Source organism: Phascolarctos cinereus, unplaced genomic scaffold, assembly GCF_003287225.1.
Source record: "Phascolarctos cinereus isolate Bilbo 61053 unplaced genomic scaffold, phaCin_HiC Scaffold_5;HRSCAF=322, whole genome shotgun sequence".
Classification (NCBI taxonomy): Eukaryota; Metazoa; Chordata; class Mammalia; order Diprotodontia; family Phascolarctidae; genus Phascolarctos; species Phascolarctos cinereus.
The window spans coordinates 10,268,296-10,288,801 of record NW_027555958.1 but is presented as its reverse complement, the minus strand read 5'-3'; the positions used below and the strand labels follow the sequence as shown (position 1 = coordinate 10,288,801).

General features: G+C 48.9%; 1 protein-coding gene across 10 annotated transcripts in view; it reads right to left on the bottom strand.

Annotated features, from left to right (window-relative positions):
• Nucleotides 1–4,393: 4,393 nt before the first annotated feature.
• LOC110198060 (putative methyltransferase DDB_G0268948) overlaps nt 4,394–20,506 on the bottom strand; it is a 19,024-nt gene continuing 2,911 nt past the window's right edge. For 2 of the 10 annotated variants that reach the window (XM_020972154.2, XM_020972152.2), the window contains 7 exons: nt 17,463–17,590; nt 13,337–13,449; nt 12,123–12,283; nt 10,318–10,531; nt 8,178–8,278; nt 6,911–7,048; nt 4,394–4,531 (listed from right to left, as the gene is read on the bottom strand). In XM_020972154.2, the coding sequence (XP_020827813.1) occupies nt 4,423–4,531; nt 6,911–7,048; nt 8,178–8,278; nt 10,318–10,531; nt 12,123–12,283; nt 13,337–13,447 (834 nt within the window). In that variant the 5' untranslated portion in view covers nt 13,448–13,449; nt 17,463–17,590 and the 3' untranslated portion in view covers nt 4,394–4,422. The other 8 variants (XM_020972156.2, XM_020972157.2, XM_020972150.2 and 5 more) reach the window with 7 other exon arrangements.

Genomic DNA, 20,506 nt, shown 5'->3' with positions numbered 1-20,506 from the left:
CTAGGACCTAAGGCGCAGAGGCAGATGAGCCTAGAGGAGGCAGGAATCCCCAGCCGCTGAGGCGTGGGGAGCGGGGTTGGGCGTGGCTTTAAACTCCAGCTTACCTCGCGTCATTGGACCCAAAGGAAGCCCTGGTATTTCTCAGAGTAGGGCAGTGGCCTGGGCATCTCTGCCCTCTGCCATCCGCAACGCCAGGGAGATGGGAGCAGGGAGGCAGGGAGACCCGTCAGGAGGCCACAGGAGCAGTGCAGGCAAAAGGTGACAAGGTCCTGAAGCGGGGGGAGGCTACGTGAGCGGAGAGAAGGGGATGGACGGGAGAGATGATGGCTCGGTCTGGCGGCGGACTATCTTGGGAGGGAAGCGGCTTTCTCCCTCTCCCCTCCTCCCCTGCCTCTGCTGCCCCATCCCTCCCTCCCCAGCCTGGCACTTCTTGTAGGTCTCAGTGCTTGCCCCTTGGGTCTACAGCTTTAGCTTTTGTAAATGACTCCCCTTAGACTCAGCACCCCAGCCACGGAAAACTTCATCTTCTTCCCTCTGCTACGGGTCAGGGGAATTCAGCCGGAAATGGGGGTGGAGGACAATTCAAAACTCTAGGAAAAAAAGGAATAAAGGAGAGCGGAGTAGATCATGCGCTGCGAGCCCTTCCCACACCCAGCAACCCAAGCCCCCTCTGGTCCATAAGCCATCCCTGCTCAGATTCAACCCCCTTGTAGAGGAGCTCGGCGCCCACCAACAGCGCTCCAGATGCTGAATGTTCCCTGAAGGTTGCATCTCCTCCCCATGACAGAGGCTATACTCTGACCTCTGGGGCCTAACACCTCTCCCTCTCTTCTCTCCTCTCTCCTCTCTCCTCTCTCCTCTCTCCTCTTCCTCTCTCTCTCTCCTCTCTCCTCTCTCTCTCTCCTCTCTCTCTCTCTCTCTCTCTCTCCCTCTCTCTCTTCTCTCTCTCTCTCTCTCTCTCTCTCTCTCTCTCTCTCTCTCTCTCTCTCTCTCTCATCTCCCTCTCTCTCTCTCATTCTCTCTCTCTCTCTCTCTCATCTCCCCTCTCTCTCTCTCTCATTTCCCTCTCTCTCTCCCTCTCTCTCTCATCTCCCTCTCTCTCTCTCTCTCATTTCCCCTCTCTCTCCCTCTCTCTCTCATCTCCCTCTCTCCTCCCTCCCTCTCCCTCTCTCTCTCCTCCCTCTCCCTCTCCTTCTCTCCTCTCCCCCCTCTCCCTCTCTCTCCTCCCTCTCCCTCTCTCTCTCTCTCCCTCTCTCTCTTATCTCCTCTGCTCTCTCTCATCTCCCTCTGTCTCTCCCTCTCTCTTCCTCCTCCCTCTCTCTCTCTCTCTCTCTCTCCTCTCTCTCTCTCTCTCCTCTCTCTTCCTCTCTCTCTCTCTCTCTCTCTCCTCTCTCTCTCTCTCTCTCTCTCCTCTCTCTCTCTCTCTCTCTCTCTCTCTCTCTCTCTCTCTCTCTCTCTCTCTCTCTCTCATCTCCCTCTCTCTCTCTCTCTCATTTCCCTCTCTCTCTCCCTCTCTCTCTCATCTCCCTCTCTCCTCCCTCCCTCTCCCTCTCTCTCTCCTCCCTCTCCCTCTCCTTCTCTCTCTCTCCCCCTCTCTCCTCTCTCTCCTCCCTCTCCCTCTCTCTCTCTCTCCCTCTCTCTCTCATCTCCCTCTGTCTCTCTCTCATCTCCCTCTGTCTCTCCCTCTCTCTCTCTCCCTCCCTCTCTCTATCTCTCTCTCTCTCTCTTCCTCTCCTCTCTCTCTCTCTCTCTCTCTCTCTCTCTCTCTCTCTCTCTCTCTCTCTCTCTCTCTCTCTCTCTCTCTCTCTCTCTCTCTCTCTCTCTCTCTATCTCCCTCTCTCTCTCATCTCCCTCTCTCTCTCTCTCATTTCCCTCTCTCTCCCTCTCTCTCTCATCTCCCTCTCTCCTCCCTCCCTCTCCCTCTCTCTCTCCTCCCTCTCCCTCTCCTTCTCTCTCTCTCCCCCCTCTCCCTCTCTCTCCTCCCTCTCCCTCTCTCTCTCTCTCCCCTCTCTCTCTCTCCCTCTCTCTCTCATCTCCCTCTGTCTCTCTCTCATCTCCCTCTCTCTCTCCCTCTCTCTCTCTCCCTCCCTCTCTCTCTCCTCCCTCCCTCTCTCTCTCTCTCTCCTCTCTCTCTCTCTCTCTCTCTCTCTCTCTCTCTCTCTCTCTCTCTCTCTCTCTCCTCTCCCTCTCTCTCTCTCTCTCTCATTTCCCTCTCTCTCTCCCTCTCTCTCTCATCTCCCTCTCTCCTCCCTCCCTCTCCCTCTCTTCTCCCTCTCCCTCTCCTCTCTCTCTCCCCCTCTCCCTCTCTCTCCTCCTCTCCCTCTCTCTCTCTCTCCCTTCTCTCTCTCATCTCCCTCTGTCTCTCTCTCATCTCCCTCTCTCTCTCCCTCTCTCTCTCCTCCCTCCCTCTCTCTCTCCTCCCTCCCCTCTCTCTCTCTCTCCTCTCTCTCTCTCTCTCCTCTCTTCTCTCTCTCTCTCTCTCTCTCTCTCTCTCTGTCTCTCTCTCATCTCCCTCTCTCTCTCTCTCTCTCATTTCCCTCTCTCTCTCCCTCTCTCTCTCATCTCCCTCTCTCCTCCCTCCCTCTCCCTCTCTCTCTCCTCCCTCTCCCTCTCCTTCTCTCTCTCCCCCCTCTCCCTCTCTCTCCTCCCTCTCCCTCTCTCTCTCTCTCCCTCTCTCTCTCATCTCCCTCTGTCTCTCTCTCATCTCCCTCTCTCTCTCCCTCTCTCTCTCCTCCCTCCCTCTCTCTCTCCTCCTCCCTCTCTCTCTCTCTCTCTCTCTCTCTCTCTCTCTCTCTCTCTCCTCTCTCTCTCTCTCTCTCTCTCTCATCTCCCTCTCATCTCCCTCTGTCTCTCTCATCTCCCTCTCATCTCCCTCTGTCTCTCTCATCTCCCTCTCTCTCCCTCTCTCTCTCATCTCCCTCTCTCTCCTCTCTCTCTCATCTCCCTCTCTCTCTCCCTCTCTCTCTCATCTCCCTCTCTCCCTCCCTCTCTCTCTCATCTCCCTCTCTCCCTCTCTCTGTCCTCCCTCTCTCTCCTCCCTCTCCCTCTCTCTCTCATCTCCCTCTGTCTCTCTCTCATCTCCCTCTCTCTCTCCCTCTCTCTCTCCTCCCTCTCCCTCTCTCCTCCTCCCTCTCTCTCCTCCCTCTCTCTTTCTCCCCTGCTCCCTCTCTCCCACAGACATCCACAGCTCTACCTCAGCCTCCCCTAGTCCACACACGGTAACTAGGTGGCAAGAGGTCAGAGGCAGTTTTGCCTCCTTGCAAAGAGCTGGCCGCATCTTCAGCCACCTGCTCTCTCCCTCTGCCCCCACCTCCCACAAAGTGTGTGCAACCCCATGGGTCCGGCTCTGCCCGGTTAAGGAGGCGAGCAGTGAGCCACAGAAGGTCTTTGAGAAAATCAATGGGATCCCGAGTTGCTCCTGCAGGTGTCGGTGAGGAGAGAGACGGGAGGAGGGAGGGACTGGGGGAGGGCCGGGGTTCGGAGTCAAGGTACGAAATCCAAACCCTGGTCTGCTTCTTCCTGCTTGTATGGCTTTCTGTGCTTCTGCCGGCTCCTCTCAGAGGACCAAGGGATTGACCAGACATTCGCCATGGCTTCCTTTGGTTCTAAATCCCAAGGCCCCGGTAATGGGGAAGGTAATGAGGACCCCAGCTAGGGCGGTGGTGATGAGAAGAGAAAGGAAGACACAAAGCTGGGACCCAGCAAGTGAGCCAGGGGAGCAGGGAGGTTAAGAAGATAGCCGAGGGGCCGAGAAGACAACCAGAGGTCGCATCGACAGAATCGGGCTCCTCCCTGCTCCCTCCGTCTGGCTGGCTCACTGTTCTCAGACTCCTTTGGGAAGCTCTGGCAGGCAGAGAAAACGACTGACTTTTCACCTGAAGGCCCCTGGGCATTACAGACAGACCACATGCACCCTGGATAAAGGGCTCCCTCAATCCTCTGTTTAACATGGCCCAAGAAAGAAGACAACGCAGTGCTCAGCCCAAACTAGGACCAATACCCCCCCACCCCGGGGAGAACTCTCAGCCCACTTAGCCAGTCACGGATTCAGAGCTCTCTGACCTAGCTCCGATACTTGCGAGCGGCATTGGCTTCTCTTCTCTCCCCGCCCCACAATAAACCCGCTCCATCTGGACCTTGATGTTAGACTCCTGACTCTCTGTGTATATGCCAGAGCAACCCTCCCTGCTCAGTATCTCTAGCCATGTTGACTTTGCCCAGCAAGGACAAACCTTAGATTATGCTCTTTATGGTCTAGAAACACAGTCTTTCTCAAGTATTCCACGCAGAAAGAGCAGAGAGAATCCATTGGAGCTCTAAATTTGACACTGAACGACGCAACACCAAGCTTCCTTCTTGGGATTCTATGCCTCTTTGGATTTGGAACTGGGTCCAAGGTTAGGAGTTTTGTTTATTTGGAAACTAAGATGTCACCTTCTCCTTTGGAGTCTTGCAAGCCAAAACACAAATATATTCAAGTGTTATTGCTAATGGAGTTTCAAGAGAAGATACCTTCATGGTCTCCAAGAATCTGTAGAAAGAAGGACAAGGGTAGAGTTGCTGTCATTAGGTATTTTGTTAGGCACCTTTCAATAACCAAAGCGAAACATGATAGAGGGACGAGGGATAGGAGTCTGAACACTGAATTCTGAGTTATCCTAATGTAACGATCCTGGAATATCTTGTGCCATAGCCTCTGCTTCAGCAGAAAGAGGAAGATGATCCTGTTGTCCCCTTGACACTACCTCCTTCCTCCTCTTCCTCCTCCTCCCAGGCCTGCCTCCCAGGCTATGAATATGTCTTGGCAAACTTGCCTCCCACCCCCACCCCCAGCCTCTACCCCCACAACAGAGAGCCAAGAATAGAGCCTCTCCCCAAAGTGCCTCCCCAAGGTCACTTCTGCTACCCTTCTGGCCTTTGAGACTCATGACTCCCTATCACGTCTAGGATCAAATAGGAACTTGCTTAACGTTTAAAGTGTTTCACAACCTGACTGATTCCAGTCTTTTCTGTCTCTTTACGTGTAACTTCTCTCCATGCATTCTGCCCAGTGCCTGTACATGGTTAGGGAAATAATATAGACTGCTTTGGCCATGAGAGGTCTGGGGGTAGTGGAGATAAGTTGGAGGGAGAGGTTGGTGCCAGGTCAAACCCAGTGTGGCCTTTTTCTACATCAATAGTCAGGGAAGGTTTATGAGAAAGGCACAAACGAGCAAAATGGGAATGTTGGGGAATTGATCTGGCAGCAGTGGGCAGAATGGATTGGAAGGAAAGGGAATAAAAGCAAGAGACTCATTCTGAGGCTCTTTCAATGGTCCCGGCACAAAGACTTGTGGAAGGAGTAGCAATGGAAGGGGGCTAACATGGGAAAGTAAGCAGCAGGTAGAACCTGTTGATCATACTGGAGTGAGGCATGGAAGGAGGCCCACAATCTGCAGGAAGCAGAGGGAAGAGTAAAAGGGGAGAGAGGCTAGGATTTAGATGCAGGGTGACTCAAAAGGCTAGAAGACATAGCAGATCTGTGCTTACTGAAGGCAGGAATTTGAAACAGTGAATTGAGGTAGGGGGCAATGTATGAGTTGAAAGGAATTTCTAACTCTAAGTCAGACATTTGTCTGGGGGCGGGGGGAACTACCATTCAGCCCCAGTAGCTTCAAGGACAAATTAAATGCCTGTGGCCTCTACTGAGCTGACTGTTCCAAACAGAAACTGGTATGTGTAGTTAAAGATTCTTCTGGAGAAAGGAACTACTTAAAGCTACAGTAGACTCTGAGAATTATCAGCTCTTTTTTTTATGGAGAGAAAGTAATTATGGTCTGAAACAAGGTATTTGAACAGCTTGCCCCTCACTAAAATAAACTAATTGATAGATAAATAAAAACCAAAGCTAAAACCCTGGCTCTAAGGTAAAATAAATATGATAGAGTTAGCCATAAGAAGCCCTAGAATAGAAATTCTTAACCTGGAGTCCACAGATAGATTACAAGGGATCCTTGAACTTGGATGGGGAAAAAAACTACATCTTTGATTTCATTAACCTCTAACTGGAGTTTAGCATTTCCTCCAATTATTTAAAAATATGATTCTGAGAAGGGGTCTATAAGCTCCCCCAGACTGCCAGTCAAGGAGTCCATGTCACAAAAAAGGTCAAGAATGTCTACTCTAGAACAACAGGCTTAGTAAATCAATATCTAGCCATAGACATGAGGCTGGTAGAGCAACACATAGCAGAGAATATATACCACACAAGACTAGCAGGGAACATACCTAACATGAACAGAACAGTAACATTTCCATAAGACACTGACAACCTTGCATCATTGTCAGAAATATGCTTTACCTCTCTGCGTATGCTTCTTGGCCATGTGTGTTCCCCATAAGCATGCCTTTCCTTTGATGGTATAGGAATCTGTGGGAGCGTGTGCCTCAGTTTTATAGGAGGAAGAATGTTCTAGTGCTACTTTTCTTACAATGACATTTCATTAATACCCTTTGCTTTGAACTAATTGTGTCTCCTGGCTGACAAGTAAAAGCAAACACATTGGTGGGAGCTCATACCTTTTTCAGGGGGATTCCGACCCCAAGATTCCCTTAAACCTTAGATATCTTTGTTGGGAGTCCCAAACACAAGAGAGGAGGTATCCCAAGTTCTATGTAGATACATTGAGTTTGTGAAAATAGTGAGACAGCCAAGTGGAAATATAAGTTTGGGTGAGAGAAGAAAATGACTGAGGACTGACTCTAAGGGAAAGGAAAACCTGGAATGAGAGACGAGGCAGGCCAGTTCCAATCACACAAGGCACTGCTGAAGCCAGCACCTTCGTGCACTCTGGACAGACACTCAATTCTGCTCTCGAGGTCTGATGTAAAGTGACACCCTGAGGTGTCCAGTGACCCACCTGATTCTTACCTTGATTGAGTCTGCTGCAGGAGGGCTTCAGCCGCCTCTGGCTGGGCATTCTTAAACGTTTGGAACATGGAAAAGGACTGCAGAAATCCCATCAGGCCAGCAACTGTAAAGGAAATTTCACTTCCCTGAAAAATAATTCTGTAATGGAGGAAGCAATTAATCAAGGTAAGTCTCTACTTTTTGTGGAATAATAAACACATGGCTCCAGATCTTCACATTATAACATTTCTAAGGCTTTCAACATGCTTTACCACCCACCATTCCCTTTGACCTCACAACCATCCTCTGAGGTAGATCCTGGAGATATTATTAACCCCATTTTACAGATGAGGAAACTGAAGCTCAGAGAGAAGAAATAAAAGAGCCCTGGCTTAAGTCAGAGGATCTGAGTTCAAATCCTGTTTCTGATGTCTGCTCCCTGTTTAACAGGTAGGACAGGTCACCACCTCTCCTGGCATAAGCTTTTACATCTGTCCAGTGAAACGGTTGGATTAGATGGGCTCTGAGGTCCTTTTCAGCTCCAGAGGAATGGTTAATCAGCCAATATAAGGTTTGAACCTAGGTCTTCCCAACTCCAAGAGCAGCACCTGCTGCTTCTGCAGGTGCTATTAAAATCCCATTCACAACACACCAAAAAGCTTTTGTAATATGCATCCTGAGGAGATGATGCAGATGTCTGATTCCTTTGGGGCAAAAAAAAAACAAACCCAAAAACTGATTCTTCTCCAAAATGATTCCAATACCAGCTAACTGTGTGACACTCCCTCTCTGGGCTCATCAACAAAGGGAGGGCATGAGTCTAGAAGAGATGTTTTCTAGTTCCAGAATTCTCTTTTAATGGTGCAGCCCAATAGATACTCTGTTGGAAGGTGGGACGATAGCTTCTGAGCAGAAAGTTCACAACTCTATCCCAGGTGGGATCTGGATTCAAGTTTTCCCAAAAACGTTTAAAAATAGAGAGTCAGGAAGGATTTAGTTAATTTACATTTATAGGCAAGAGATTGGAAAGTCTCTTTGAGGGTTCCTTCCACCAATGGTTTGTTTTTGCTTTTTTTTTTTTTTTTGCATTTTAAGGTCTTTAGCGTTTTCCCATAATTCTATACAAGGTGTCCCAAAAGTCTTCATGAAGTTTTAAGCTATTAAAACTTATAGCTATTAAAGCTTTAAAACTTAAAGCTATTAAAGCTTTAAAATGTAAAGCTTCACAAAGACTTTTGGAATGAATGCCTCATATAAGAAAGGTGTTTGGCAATGAGTTGTTTCTCACCTTTTTTTGTCTGGAAAAGGCATAAGATCAAATATCTCTTGGTATTCAGAGAGGAGGACATGCAATTTTTCATGTGCATACTTATTAAGGACAGCTTGAATCTGCAATGAGAAAACTCCATTAAGACGGAAAGAAAGGAAGAATTGTGGTTCATTCCCTGCAGGGGTTCTCAGAAGTAGTGCCTTGTCTTCTGGGTTATCTGGACCAAATAGAAGGCCAATGAAAATGTGGCAGTTTTGCAGGGAGAGACAGCCAGTGGTCTGAAAAGCCCAGAAAACTAAGGCAGGCAGAAGTGATTTGACCAGGGTCACACAATGAGTAAGTGTCTGAGGCAGATTCAAACTGGCAACCTGCTGACTCCCTAGACTAGCGCTCTACCCCCTCCCCCAAGATGCCTCTGTAAAGAAATCAGAGGAATCGTGATCTGTGTCAGTGAATGGAGGACCCACATGGGCCATATCACAAACCACTGAAGGGGATGCCTACGCAGAGTCTATGGACAGGTAAGAGACTACGCACTCATCAGCCCTGACAGTGACATTCATCTTTCTTTTAAAGGGGATAAAGAAATCATAGCGTAGTTATAATAATTAATACTAATTATTATTATAACCAACATTTACACATGACTTTAAGGTAGGTAAAGAGCTTTATATGTTATTCATTTGAGTATCTCAGCTCCATGACCTAGGTGTTATTGTTGTACCTCTTTTACAGATGGATAAATAGAGGCAGAGGTTAATGTCACACAACTATTACATGTCTGAGATAGAATTCGTACTCGGGTCTTCTTGGCTCCACAATCTGTCCTACCATCTACAGACCTCAATAATTCTACATATGGAAGCAAAGTTATTGGTGTGACAGGTCACCACAGGCCAGGGGTTCTTAACTGGGGGTTCATGGATAGATTTTAGGGGGTCTGTGAACTTAGATGGGAAAAAAATTACATCTTTTTTTCACTAATTTCTAACTGAAATTTAGCATTTCCTTCAGTTAATGAATTTTTTAAGCCGCCTTATTCTGTGATGGCTTCAGGAGGCTTCATCAGGTGACCAAGGGATCCCTGGTACAAAAAGACTCCGTACCCCTGCAATAGATGGTGGCCTTTGGCAGAGAAGTTCCTGGGATCCCCTACATGAGCCCCTAGTAACATGGGGGGGGGGGGAAGCACCAGGCACTGCTCCCAACAGCTCGCTGCACAGCCCTTGTGGCCACAGGGGAGAGTTTCCCGCTGATGCTGGAAGGAGAACCTGACAAAGGGTGGAGCTCTCCAGGACTTGCGTGCTCCCCACGCCCTTGTGCACGCCCCTCACGCGGCCCATTCCTAGGGAAGGGAAAGCGTGAGTAATCACCCACACAAGCCGGTGGCCTCTCCTGGAAACGCCTTCGCTGGCCCAAAGCACCCAGCCCTACCGAGAAACAAATGGCGAAGTACACGTTGACTCTAGCTGGAAAGTGAAACACGCCAGGCGGATGTTTGGCAAAGGGCCCGAACCCATTTCCCAGACCCCCAAACCGCTCCACCGCGGGGAGGGGCCAGCCTCCCCAACCCTTGTTATCATCAGTTTGTGCAGAAGAAAGTTCAGAAGCTAAATCCGATGCTAAATCTCTTTTGAGGAAGGGCAGCCCGGGGCCAAATCGAGGTACTACAGGGACTGCCTTGAAGGGGCCACACCGCAGACCCCCATTCCTTCTCAACGTGAGGGTCTGTGGAGCATCCTAGGAATGTGTTCCTTTCCAGCAGACTTGGCGACCACAGCACGTCAAGCAGAGGCAGGAGTGCAGAGGGAGCTGGCTTGGGTCCTGCCTCTGACACAGCCTGGCTGGGGGACCCGGCCAGCTAAGCCATTTCAGCTTCCAAGGCTGCTTTCCAAGGCCGAGTTGCAGAAGATGCGGACCTCGGAGCAGCTAGGTGGCGCAGTGGAGAGAGCACCGGCCCTGGATTTAGGAGGACCTGAGTTCAAATCCGGCCTCAGACACATAACACTTACTAGCTGTGTGACCCTGGGAAAGTCACTTAACCCCATTGCCTAGCCAAAAAAAAAAAAAAAGAAAGAAGATGCCGACCTCCATTGGTGGAGGGAATTTCTCTTTGTCAATGAAATCCCGGGCCCAGTCACCTGTCGGCGGTACCCACCTCCCGGAAGATCTCTGTGAGCTCTTCAGAGCAGTGTCCGTAATGAATCCTCATTTTGGGGGTGTAGGAACTGAGGCTCACACAGCCCCCGGGCTTCAGAACTCGCTCTAGTTCTCTCATGAAGGGCGGTATGTCAAACCAGTGCGCGGCTGTGAAGGCGGTGAGCAGGTCCACGGAGCCATCCTCCACAGGCAGCGCTTCTGCTGGGCAGACACTGGGGGGCGGGGGAGACAAGGCCAGTGAGTACCACAGGCCCCGAGGGCGACAGGTCCGGACGCAATCAGTCAGTCTCTGTCTCTCTGTCTCTCTGTCTGTCTCTCTCTCTCACTCACAAACACACACACACACAGAGGAGTCAGCAGTCATTTCCCGATCTGTCAACATAAACCCATCAGTTCTCTTTACTCCCAGTTTCAAAGGGCGGCACCTTCCCACTAGAACTTCCGAGCACTGAACTTAAGAGTCAAACAAAAACCCGAGTTTCCATTCTAATTCTGCCACTTTATCAGTAGTTAGACCCTAGCAGATCACTTAGTCTCAGTTTCCTCATCTGTAAAATGGGTATACCCAGGTCACAAGACAGTTTTGCCATCTTATCTGAAAATCGTCCTTCAACTGTCCCACGGTCCCAAGTTTCTTTATTCCTCTTTGCCAGTTTTGAACAGTAGATGTGGGATAGGTGAATGGCGGAGGGCGTGGCAACCATGACGATGAGCCTCTAACACAGTCCCTCACATGTATGTGGTAGGTACAAAATACAGCTTTAAACTGAACAAAGCATGGCTGGGTTTGGTGGCATGGATACAGATGCAATCCTTGCAGAGAGACTAGCTTTGTGATCTTGGGCCCATCAGCTTCTCTGCGCAGGTAGCAGGGTTCTCATTTCTAGAATGAGGGAGATGGCCTAAAGGTTTCCACTCAATTAGACATGAACAGAGCACTTACTGTACCCAAGTTCTCGTCCCAGAAGCTGGGAATGTGGAAGTACAAACGATAGTTCCTGATCTCAAGTTTCCATCCTGATGGGGAGTGGGAGGAGGACGGGTCAGTCTACATCAAGTCTATATGCAAGTGTAAGAAAGATTAGGGCTTGATCACACCTGGCATACTCTGATCGAGGGATGCCCGACCTCCTGGCTGTTGCTCATTTCCCACCTCTGGGCATTTGTACTGGCTGCCCGCCACGCTGGCGACATTCTCCAGCCTCATCTCTGCTTCTGGCAGGGTCGCAGCTAAAATCCCACCTTCTATAGGAAGCCTCTCGATCCCCCTTGATTCTAGTGTCTTGCCTCTGTTAATTATTTCTTGTTTACATTTACTAGCTGTGTGACCCTGGGCAAGTCACTTAACCCCATTGTCTAGCCAAAAAAAATAGATAGATAGATAGATAGATAGATAGATAGATAGATAGATAGATAGATAGATATAGATATAGATATAGATATATTTCTTGTTTGTCCTGGCTATAGCTTGTTTGTTTATTGTTTTCTCCAGTAGACTCTGAGCTCCTTGAAGGCAGGGACTGTCTTTTGACTTTCTCTGTATCCCTAGGTTTAACACGGTGCCTAGCACACAGTGGGTGCTTAATAAATATTTATTGACTGATTTTCCTATAATTCTATCACTCCAATTGAGAAACTTCTTCTCATCTCCTAAAGGAGTAAAGAAGGGTAAACCCGTCTTTACACTGGCCCAGAGACAGAAAAGGTGGGTGTGTTTCAGTTTCTTTATCTGCAAATTGAAGGCATTGGACTATGACCCCCAAAGTCCCTTGGGTTTCAGCAGATATTTTCAGGCAAACTTACCAGTAAGAAACTTGGGAAGGGCTGGGAGTTTGCTTGGCCTGTTGAATCTGAGCTTCACTGATGTCTGTCCCCAGGACCCTGGCAAAGTAAGGGACCAGGACCTGGGTGCTTTGACCCGATCCACAGCCGACGTCCACCACTAGGTCATAGGGTTTGCCTTTCTAAGGAAAGAGAGAGCATTCGTCCCAGCCTGAGTCACACAGTTATAGGGACCGGTGAAGAGGTCCAAGGGAAGGGGCATCGTGGTAGAAAGGGGAGTAAGGGCGCAACGTGAGGGAAGAAAGCCCGGGCTAATGTCTTCCCTCTGACATTCCCTTCTGCCTATCCTCTAGACATCTTGTAGGTATGGACTTGGCCTCTTGTCTCCCTCACCAGAAGAGAAGCTCCCTGAAGGCAGGGACCATGCTTTTGCCTTCCCCAGAACGTAGCACCACGCCTGGCATATAGTCGGCACTTAATGGATGCTTGCTGACCCACGGCTCTAAGATGAAAGCAATGTGGAATTAGGGTCCGGGCACTGGCCCAACGAGGGAACAGCAAAGGGACGGAAAGGTCGGCCTTGGTGTGGCGGAAATAGTGCTTGACCTGGAATCGGGAGGGGGGAGGAAGAAACATCTGTGCAGCGCCTGCTCTGTGACCGGCACTGTGCGAGGTGCTTTACAAATAGTATCTCATTTGATCTTCGCAACAACCCTGCGAGACAGGTGCTATTATTCCCATTTTACAGTTGAAGAAACTGAGGCAAACACAGATTAAGTGACTTGCGGGGAATAAAGCTATTTCCAGCCAGGATGTATCTGAGGCTGAATTTGAACTCAGATCTTCCTGATTCCAGGCCCAACATTCTATCCACTGTGCCACCCAGTCACCTAACCCAGGCGAGAACTGGGTTTGAATCTTGGCTGGCCTCAGTTTGCTCACCCCCAAAATGCAGATAATGATATGTGCAGTATCTCCTTTACAAGGCTGTTGTGAGGATTGATTGTGCTTTGCAAATACTGTCAGTGGTGATTATGAGTGAAAGTCGAGGACAAGCAAAGGCGGGGGTGGCATCTGACCGGACGAGCACAGCCGCTACCCCCTCACGAGAAAGGGGATACAAATTCTTTCCTCTTTAAGCTTGGCTCTCTATTCACTTTGCCCATATCCCCAAAGCATTTTTCTTATTCCATAGATGATTGTGACAGCTGTGCATCACACCTAAAGCTTCTTACCTTTTCTTCTAAATAGGAGAAGATGATGTTAAGCAGCTCCTGGGGCGGAGGGAACCTGTGCTTCTGGTAAATGGCTGCGTGATCTTTCCCCTCAAACATCTGGGCAGACATGACTGGAAGAGGAAACAGTGTTAGTTCAGCCACCGATCACCCCCAGCTACGATTCTTCGTCAGTGTTCGCCTCTTGACAAGTCAGTCATTTCATATCAACCCAGGGAACTTCCACAGAGTGGGAAATGGGATTAACTCATGGAATCCGGTGGTATTTGGCGTGGGGAGAAGACAGTTCCAATGAGCCACAGCAACAGCCTCATTTCTATCCAATGGGCTGCCATCTCAGAAGCATTGGGTGGAGACACCCAACCCACTTAGCCACTGGATAAGGACAATGCAGCAAAAATCTGCTCAGAAGCTTCTCTTTGACCATCCTTACTCATCAATAGGACTCTGCCTCCGGAGGGCAAGGAGCACATGTCTCAGCCCTTTTCCATAGGAGGCCCTTCAAATGGTTGAACACAGTAATTGTGTTCCCATTCCAAACCCACTTTCTGTTCCTTCAGCTGGTCCTCATAAGGCACATTCTCCAGTCTTCTCACCATCCCGAGTGCTTTCATCTACATATGCCTAAGTTTTTCTATATTCTTCATCAAATATGGTGCCCAGAGCTCAAGACCGAAAGTTTCCAAAATAATTTGTAGTACTAATTTTTGTAACAGAAAAAATCATAGCAGGGAAATTGCCAAAGTATGACCTGTTGATGTAATGGATTGGAGTACTGAAATAATGAATGCAAATTTCAGAAAAACAGGGGAATGCTTGTATGAACTATCGTAGAGAGAAACAGAACTGGAAGAACACTGGGCCCCAATGATGACGATGATGCTTTTTTGGTAACCGTGATTCCCAGACGTACACAATCCAGCCCTTCTCCTCCTCAGCTCATCTCAGCACCATTTAGTGTTTACTGACCAACTACTGAGCTTGGGATGCCTGCTGGACCCCTCTACCTTGTATGTGAAGCATCCCAAGCCCAGTAGTCAGGTGGTCAATAAACATTTATTAAGAGCCTAGTGTGTGCCAGGCATTATGCTGAGCACTGGGGATACAAATATTTTTTTTTAAAAAAGGACAGTCCCTGACCTCAAGGACATTACAATCTAACAGGAAGGCGATAGACAAAAAGAAAACTAAAAAGGAGGGGAAGGTAGCCGATGTGGGGGCATGATGGAGGTGTGAGAGAAATCCCAAAGCAGTGCATTCAGGTGACACATATCCAAAATGGAACTCCTCATCTTTCCTTTTAAACAAATCCCTTCTCCTGACTTCCCTGTTTCTGTCCAGGGTTCTACTAATGGAGGGAGACATGGGGGGAGTGACTGTGGTTTGGGATGAAAAAAGATATTAACAAAAATTTCAAAATAAAAAATGATTCCCAGAAATGGACCCAGTGAATACTGACACAGGGCTAAGCGTGACCAGCTTCAAGGACAGAGGGAATATTATTTCCCCTTGTTCTACACACTGTAGCTGTTGATGCAGTCCCAGATAGCATTAGCCTTTATCTTCCCGGTCAACTTCCATGGTTTACTTCTGTTAAGGTTACAGTCACAAAGTTCCCCAAATCTTTTTTTTTTTTTGCAAGAACTGCTTTCTCCTAGCTCACAGATCTAGAGCTGGAAGAGACTTCAGAGACCCTTCCTCCAACTGCCTGATTTTACAGATGGGGAAACTGAGGCCGGGGGGCTAATTGTCTAACCCAAAGTCACACAGGTAATAAATATCAGAGGAGACCAGGACCAGAACTCTTTCTGATCTCCCCATCCTGTACTTGTACAGCTGATTTTTTTAACCCAGCAAGTTGACATTGACCCTTATTCATTTCATCTTACTAGAGTCAGCCCATCAATCTAGCGTGTTGAAAATGTTGGTGAGTTATCCAGCCAGTAGCGATCTTGGGGTATGATTCAAATGTGCATGTCTGAGTCCTTGATTTCAAGAACTAAACAGCACAGGGCCCAGGTCAGCTCCCCAGGGCCCTCTTCAGAGACAAGCAAGTCCCAATGCATCATTGCCTACCTTGGATTCTGAGCTATTGGGTGGCTCCTAACCACTACTGCCCGCAGCTCTCCTCTGTCCACAAGGGCAGCGTTTAATTCAATAAACATTCATTAAGGACTTACTGTGTGCAAGACACTGAGGATGCAGAGAGAGAAATCCAAATAGCCCCTGCCATCAAGGAGCTGAAATTCTCCTGGGGGATACGACAAGTAGCCGAAGATGGATAGTACAGAGAAAACGGATGGGGGCATGGGGAAGACATCAGGGGAAGCTTCAGGGAGCTTGATACCCAGCCAAAGAGAGGCAAAGAGGAGGCAGGGCATTCTAGGCACAGGGGGCTGGCTGGCACAAAACCTTCAATAACACCTCACTGAAATTTGCGTCCATCAACAGACAAGCATTGATTAATTGCCTACTATGTGCCAGGCACTCCCCCTGCTAAGTGCTAGGGATCCAAAGCCAGAGAGAAAGAGGTCTTGCCCTCCAGGAGTTTCCATTCTATCAAGTCCAAAAGCAATGTGAAAAATTGCAAAGCACGAGCACAGTCCGAGGAGAGATGGGAGAAGACGCCTCTGCCCACGGCACCTATTTTCAGATTTGCTACGGATGGCTCGATTTGGTCCATTTTTTCCCCTCCCCTTCCTTTTTTCTTGGAAAAAGATATTCTTGGTTATAGGGAATGGCTCTCTGGGAGGAGGCGATGGAGGGACAGGGGATGGGGGGGTCAAAACGAAAGACAAAGGGGGGGTTTTAGAAAAGGGGGCAACTAGGCAGCGTAGTGGGTAGAGTGCTGGGCCCTGGGGTCAGCAAGACCCAAGTTCAAATCTAGCCTCAGACACTAGCTATGTGACCCTGGGCAAGTCACTTAACCTTCTTTATCTCAGTTTCCTCATCTGTAAAATGAGCTGGAGAAGAAAATGGCAAACCACTTCAGTATCTCTGCCAAGAAAACCCCAAATGAGGTCATGAAAAGTCCCACAGGACTGAACAAAAGAAAGAGAAAAACATGTACATGACATAAAAAATATTGCAAAGTCACTTAGGAGGTCAGGAAAGTCTGCATGTAGGCGGTGAGGCCTGACCTGAGCTCTGAAGGGAAGAAGTCAGTCCAAGGAGAGGAAAGGGGACATTCCAGGCCTGGGAGTGGGAGCAGGCTGGGCAGAGGCAGTGCCTGGGCTGGCACAGGAAGGAGATAAGATAGATTGTGGACAAAGAGCCAGTTAAGGGCAGGAGGCAGTGGCTTTACAAACATTACAAACAGTTCCTTGTCTGATCCTGACCACGGCCCCTGGAGGCAGGTGCTGCCATGATCCCCCCTTTACAGTGGAGGAAACCAAGGCCATCAGAGGTTAAGTGATTTGCCCAGGGTCACCCAGCTAGGAAGTGTCTGAGGCTGCATTTGAACTCGGGTCTTCCTAACTCCGTGTCACCAGCTGCCTCCAGCAGGGCAGTTGGCCTGGAAGAGTCTGCTAGAGCTGCAGGAGTCAGTGATGTTTCCTGGGCAGGGCAGCAGCCTGCTCAGGCCTGGGCCTACGCCTGGCATTCCCCTGAGTTAAGCAGCTAACTTCCCCGCCTGCCTAGAAGAGGAAACAGGCTTCATCGGCCGTGGCCTCACGGCACTGGCGTGACACCTTCCCTTCCCAAGTGCTCACGAACCATCCCTTGGATTCAATGCCCTAGAACTGCAACACGACTCCATCCTTCCTTTTAGGAAAACTGGGACATCTGCCCGTTTCCAGGCCTGCATTCCATGGTCTTTTGAAGGTTGCTGACTCCATTCACCAATTGAATTAGAGGCAGTGAAGTGAAGAGGCAGGGGAGATAAAGCACTGACCTTGGGAGTCAGGAAGCCCCGAGTTCAAATCCAGCCTCAGACACGTCCTAGCTGGGTGACCTTAGGCAAGTCACTTTAACCTCTGTTTGCCTCAGTTTCTTTATCTGTAAAATGGGGATAACAGTACCCTCCCGGGTGGTTGTGAGGATAAAATGAGATGACACATATGTTTTTGCAAACCTTAAAGTACTATTTAGTGCTAACTGTTGTTAAATCTGCCAGCTCTTTCAGTACCTTGGGATATAATTACTCTATGCCTGGTTACAGACCCCTAAGGGGAGCTGGCTGCTCCCTTACTGCCCCCTCGTTGAAGCCCCTGGTGACTGCTTTGCTCCATTCCTCTCAGTCCGGAGGTCATTTTCCTCGAAAGAGAAAACACAAGCAAAATCACTGCCATATGCTTTTGAGTCGAAAATTTTTCTCCCTCATCTTCCCCCCCACCCTCCCCAAGATGGCGCACAATCTGATATAGGCTTTACATTTACATTCCTATTAAACATATTTTCACATTAGTGAAGTTGTAAGTAAAAATTAAAACCAATAGGAGGAACCATCAGAAAGAGGAAACAAAACTCAACAGAAGGTAAAAATAAGTGAGAGCGATTCGACTTCCATAGTTCTTTCTTTGGATGTGGACAGCGTTTTCCATCCAGAGGCCTCTGGAGATGTCCTAGATCGTTGTAATGCAGAGAAGGGTTCAGACTAACAATATTAGTCGTCGCATAACGTGGCTGTTATTGTGTACAAAGTCCTCTTGGTTCTGCTCACTTCACTCAGCATCAGACCATGTAAGTCTAGTAGAAATTTATTTTTAAAAAATATTCCGATAACTCTATTGCAATATAATTGGCTTCCTCTGTAAACCCATATATTTTGTTTTATGCATTTAAGAAGGTGGCTCTGAGAAGGGGTCCCCAGGCTTCACCAGAGCGCTGCTAAGGGGGGCCAGGACACAAAAAGAGGTAAAGACCCCTGCCCCAGGGGAAGTAGGCTGTCTGACCTCAGAGGGGACCACCTATTTTTTTCCCACTTGGAGCGTTCAGTGGCCTCACTGCCCTCCCATCAAGGAGTCAGTCACTCTTTTACACCTTGGTATGAGTTGCTTTAAGTTAACATGTTACTTTTCCCACTGGGAGCATTAGGAACATAGACAGCCACAAGTCTTGGCCCAAAGGACAAGCAATCAGACCCAGCAGAACTGGGGCAAGGCTGGGAAGAGTGGGAGAACAGAGAAATAGGCCCAGAAAGGGAACAGCAGCTGGTGGTGGGGCTGGAACCAGGACTCTGAAAGCAGGTAAGCAGTCTGGAGCTTATCCACATACATAAGGTAAGGACAGACTCCTGGTCAAAACCAGGTAGCCAAGCAAGAGTCAGGGCCTACCTGAGAGCTCCTGAAGCTCAGGACGAGGAGCGAGTTGGATTGGGGCTGAGATGGTCAGAAGGATAGATCGAGTCAGTAATCCATACCGTCCACCCAGGAGACCCTGGGGACCTGAAGGGCTGAGCCACGGTGGAGAAATGAGAGACTGATCGCCCAGAGAGACGGATGCTTCCCAGCCCTCCTCTGGGGAACGAAGCTGGCTTCTTGTTAAGGTGGGAATCAATCCCAACTCGGTTAGCCTGGGCCCTGCAGGTGAGGGCAAGTGTTTGGAAACAGCTGGCTTGGGGGAAAATGGGAGTGAGGAAGGAAAGCAGTAGGTGCTGGCTGGTAGAGCCTGACTCCTAGAGCTGTAAGCCTTTCCAGTCTTCTCTCCCACTGTGCAAGCACGGCTTCCTCCGCTGTGAGAAGAATTTCAAGCGGTAAAATCAGTCAGCAGTGACAGGCTGTACTGTCTGGAGTCAGCTCATAGTGACTCTTCAGCCGGTTGTTAAATTTCCCGGGTAAGCATTTGCCCTTTGGAAATCAGCAAATGCCACAAATTGGGACACGATTTATTATTCTGCTAATTGTCTAGACTTAGGAAGTGATAAGAAAATGCTAATAATGAAGATCAAACTTAAAAGTGTATCCTGCATAGTTGCTTTTGGGGTTTTTTTGGAGAGCTGGTTGTTAAATATTTACCAACACATTCCAAGCACAATAAACTTTTGGGGCATAAGAGGGCTCACCTTACTACTCAGTGGTTTCCTTTCCTTGGAATTCCTTGCCTCCAAACCCCCAAACCCTCAACCTCCTGCTTACTTGGACAATCAACTAGATCTGTGATCTTGGGGATGTGGGTCCCCCACCGAGTAGATCCCAATTCCTGCAGACCTCCTCATCCAATGTAGCTCCTGTCCTAACATTCCCATCCCCTGAGGGGATCCACTGAGCTGGTGAAGGGTCTTCCTCTAGAAACCTGATATTTGACAGGCCCAGGCCCTTCCCCAGTTATGCACTGTTCTAGTGACCTCATTTATGTGGCTTCTTCTATATAGCACAGTGCCTGGCATACAGTAGGTGCTTAATAAATGTTTAATAAATGAATGAATACTATGTTACAGCTGATTCATGCCCACCATGAGCTTCTTCAACGGCCTCTGGGTGACCATCCCCATCGATTTTTCTCAAGACTATGGCATTACCTGATTTGTAGCCCCATGGCAACATCTGGGAAATATTGATGTCAGAAAGACGGCCCTTTATTTCAAGGAAAAGCCTGGGGATTGTTAAAAACACCTCCTGATACCGCCGATGTAATCCAGCACATTCTGCTCCTCCTGGTCAGTTCCGGACATCCTCCACCAGCAGTGCCTGCCCAAGGAGGACACGGGCTGTCTAGTCAAAGACACAAAGGCACTCTTCATCCACTTGGTTTTTCTAGTGTGGATGGTTAAGCTGAACTTGCTCTAGTCATGGTGGCCTCATTCAGGAGGCTCCACAATGCTGCAGGGCCTGGTGTACTCGGCACAACACCCTCTGCAGAAGCAGAAAGGCGCCACCCAGGACCGAGGGCCATTATGCATTTTCTGTCGTTTCCATGGTTTTGTGGGTGATCACAGCCAAAGAATGGACATCAAAGAGGGTAAGGAGGGGTAATGAGCATCTCCCCAGTTAGCCAGGCTGGCTCTTAGAAAACAGACACAGGGGCAGCTAGGTGGCACAGCAGATAGAGCAATGGACCTGGAGTCAGGAGGACCTGAGTTCAAATCCGGTCTCAGACCAGAGACTTGACGCTTACTAGCTGTGTGACCCTGAGCAAGTCATTTAACTCCATTGCCTACCCCCCCCCCAAAAAAGAAAGAAAACAGACACAGGCTGTTTCTAGGACCACGCTTCAAAGCATTTGCAGGATGGT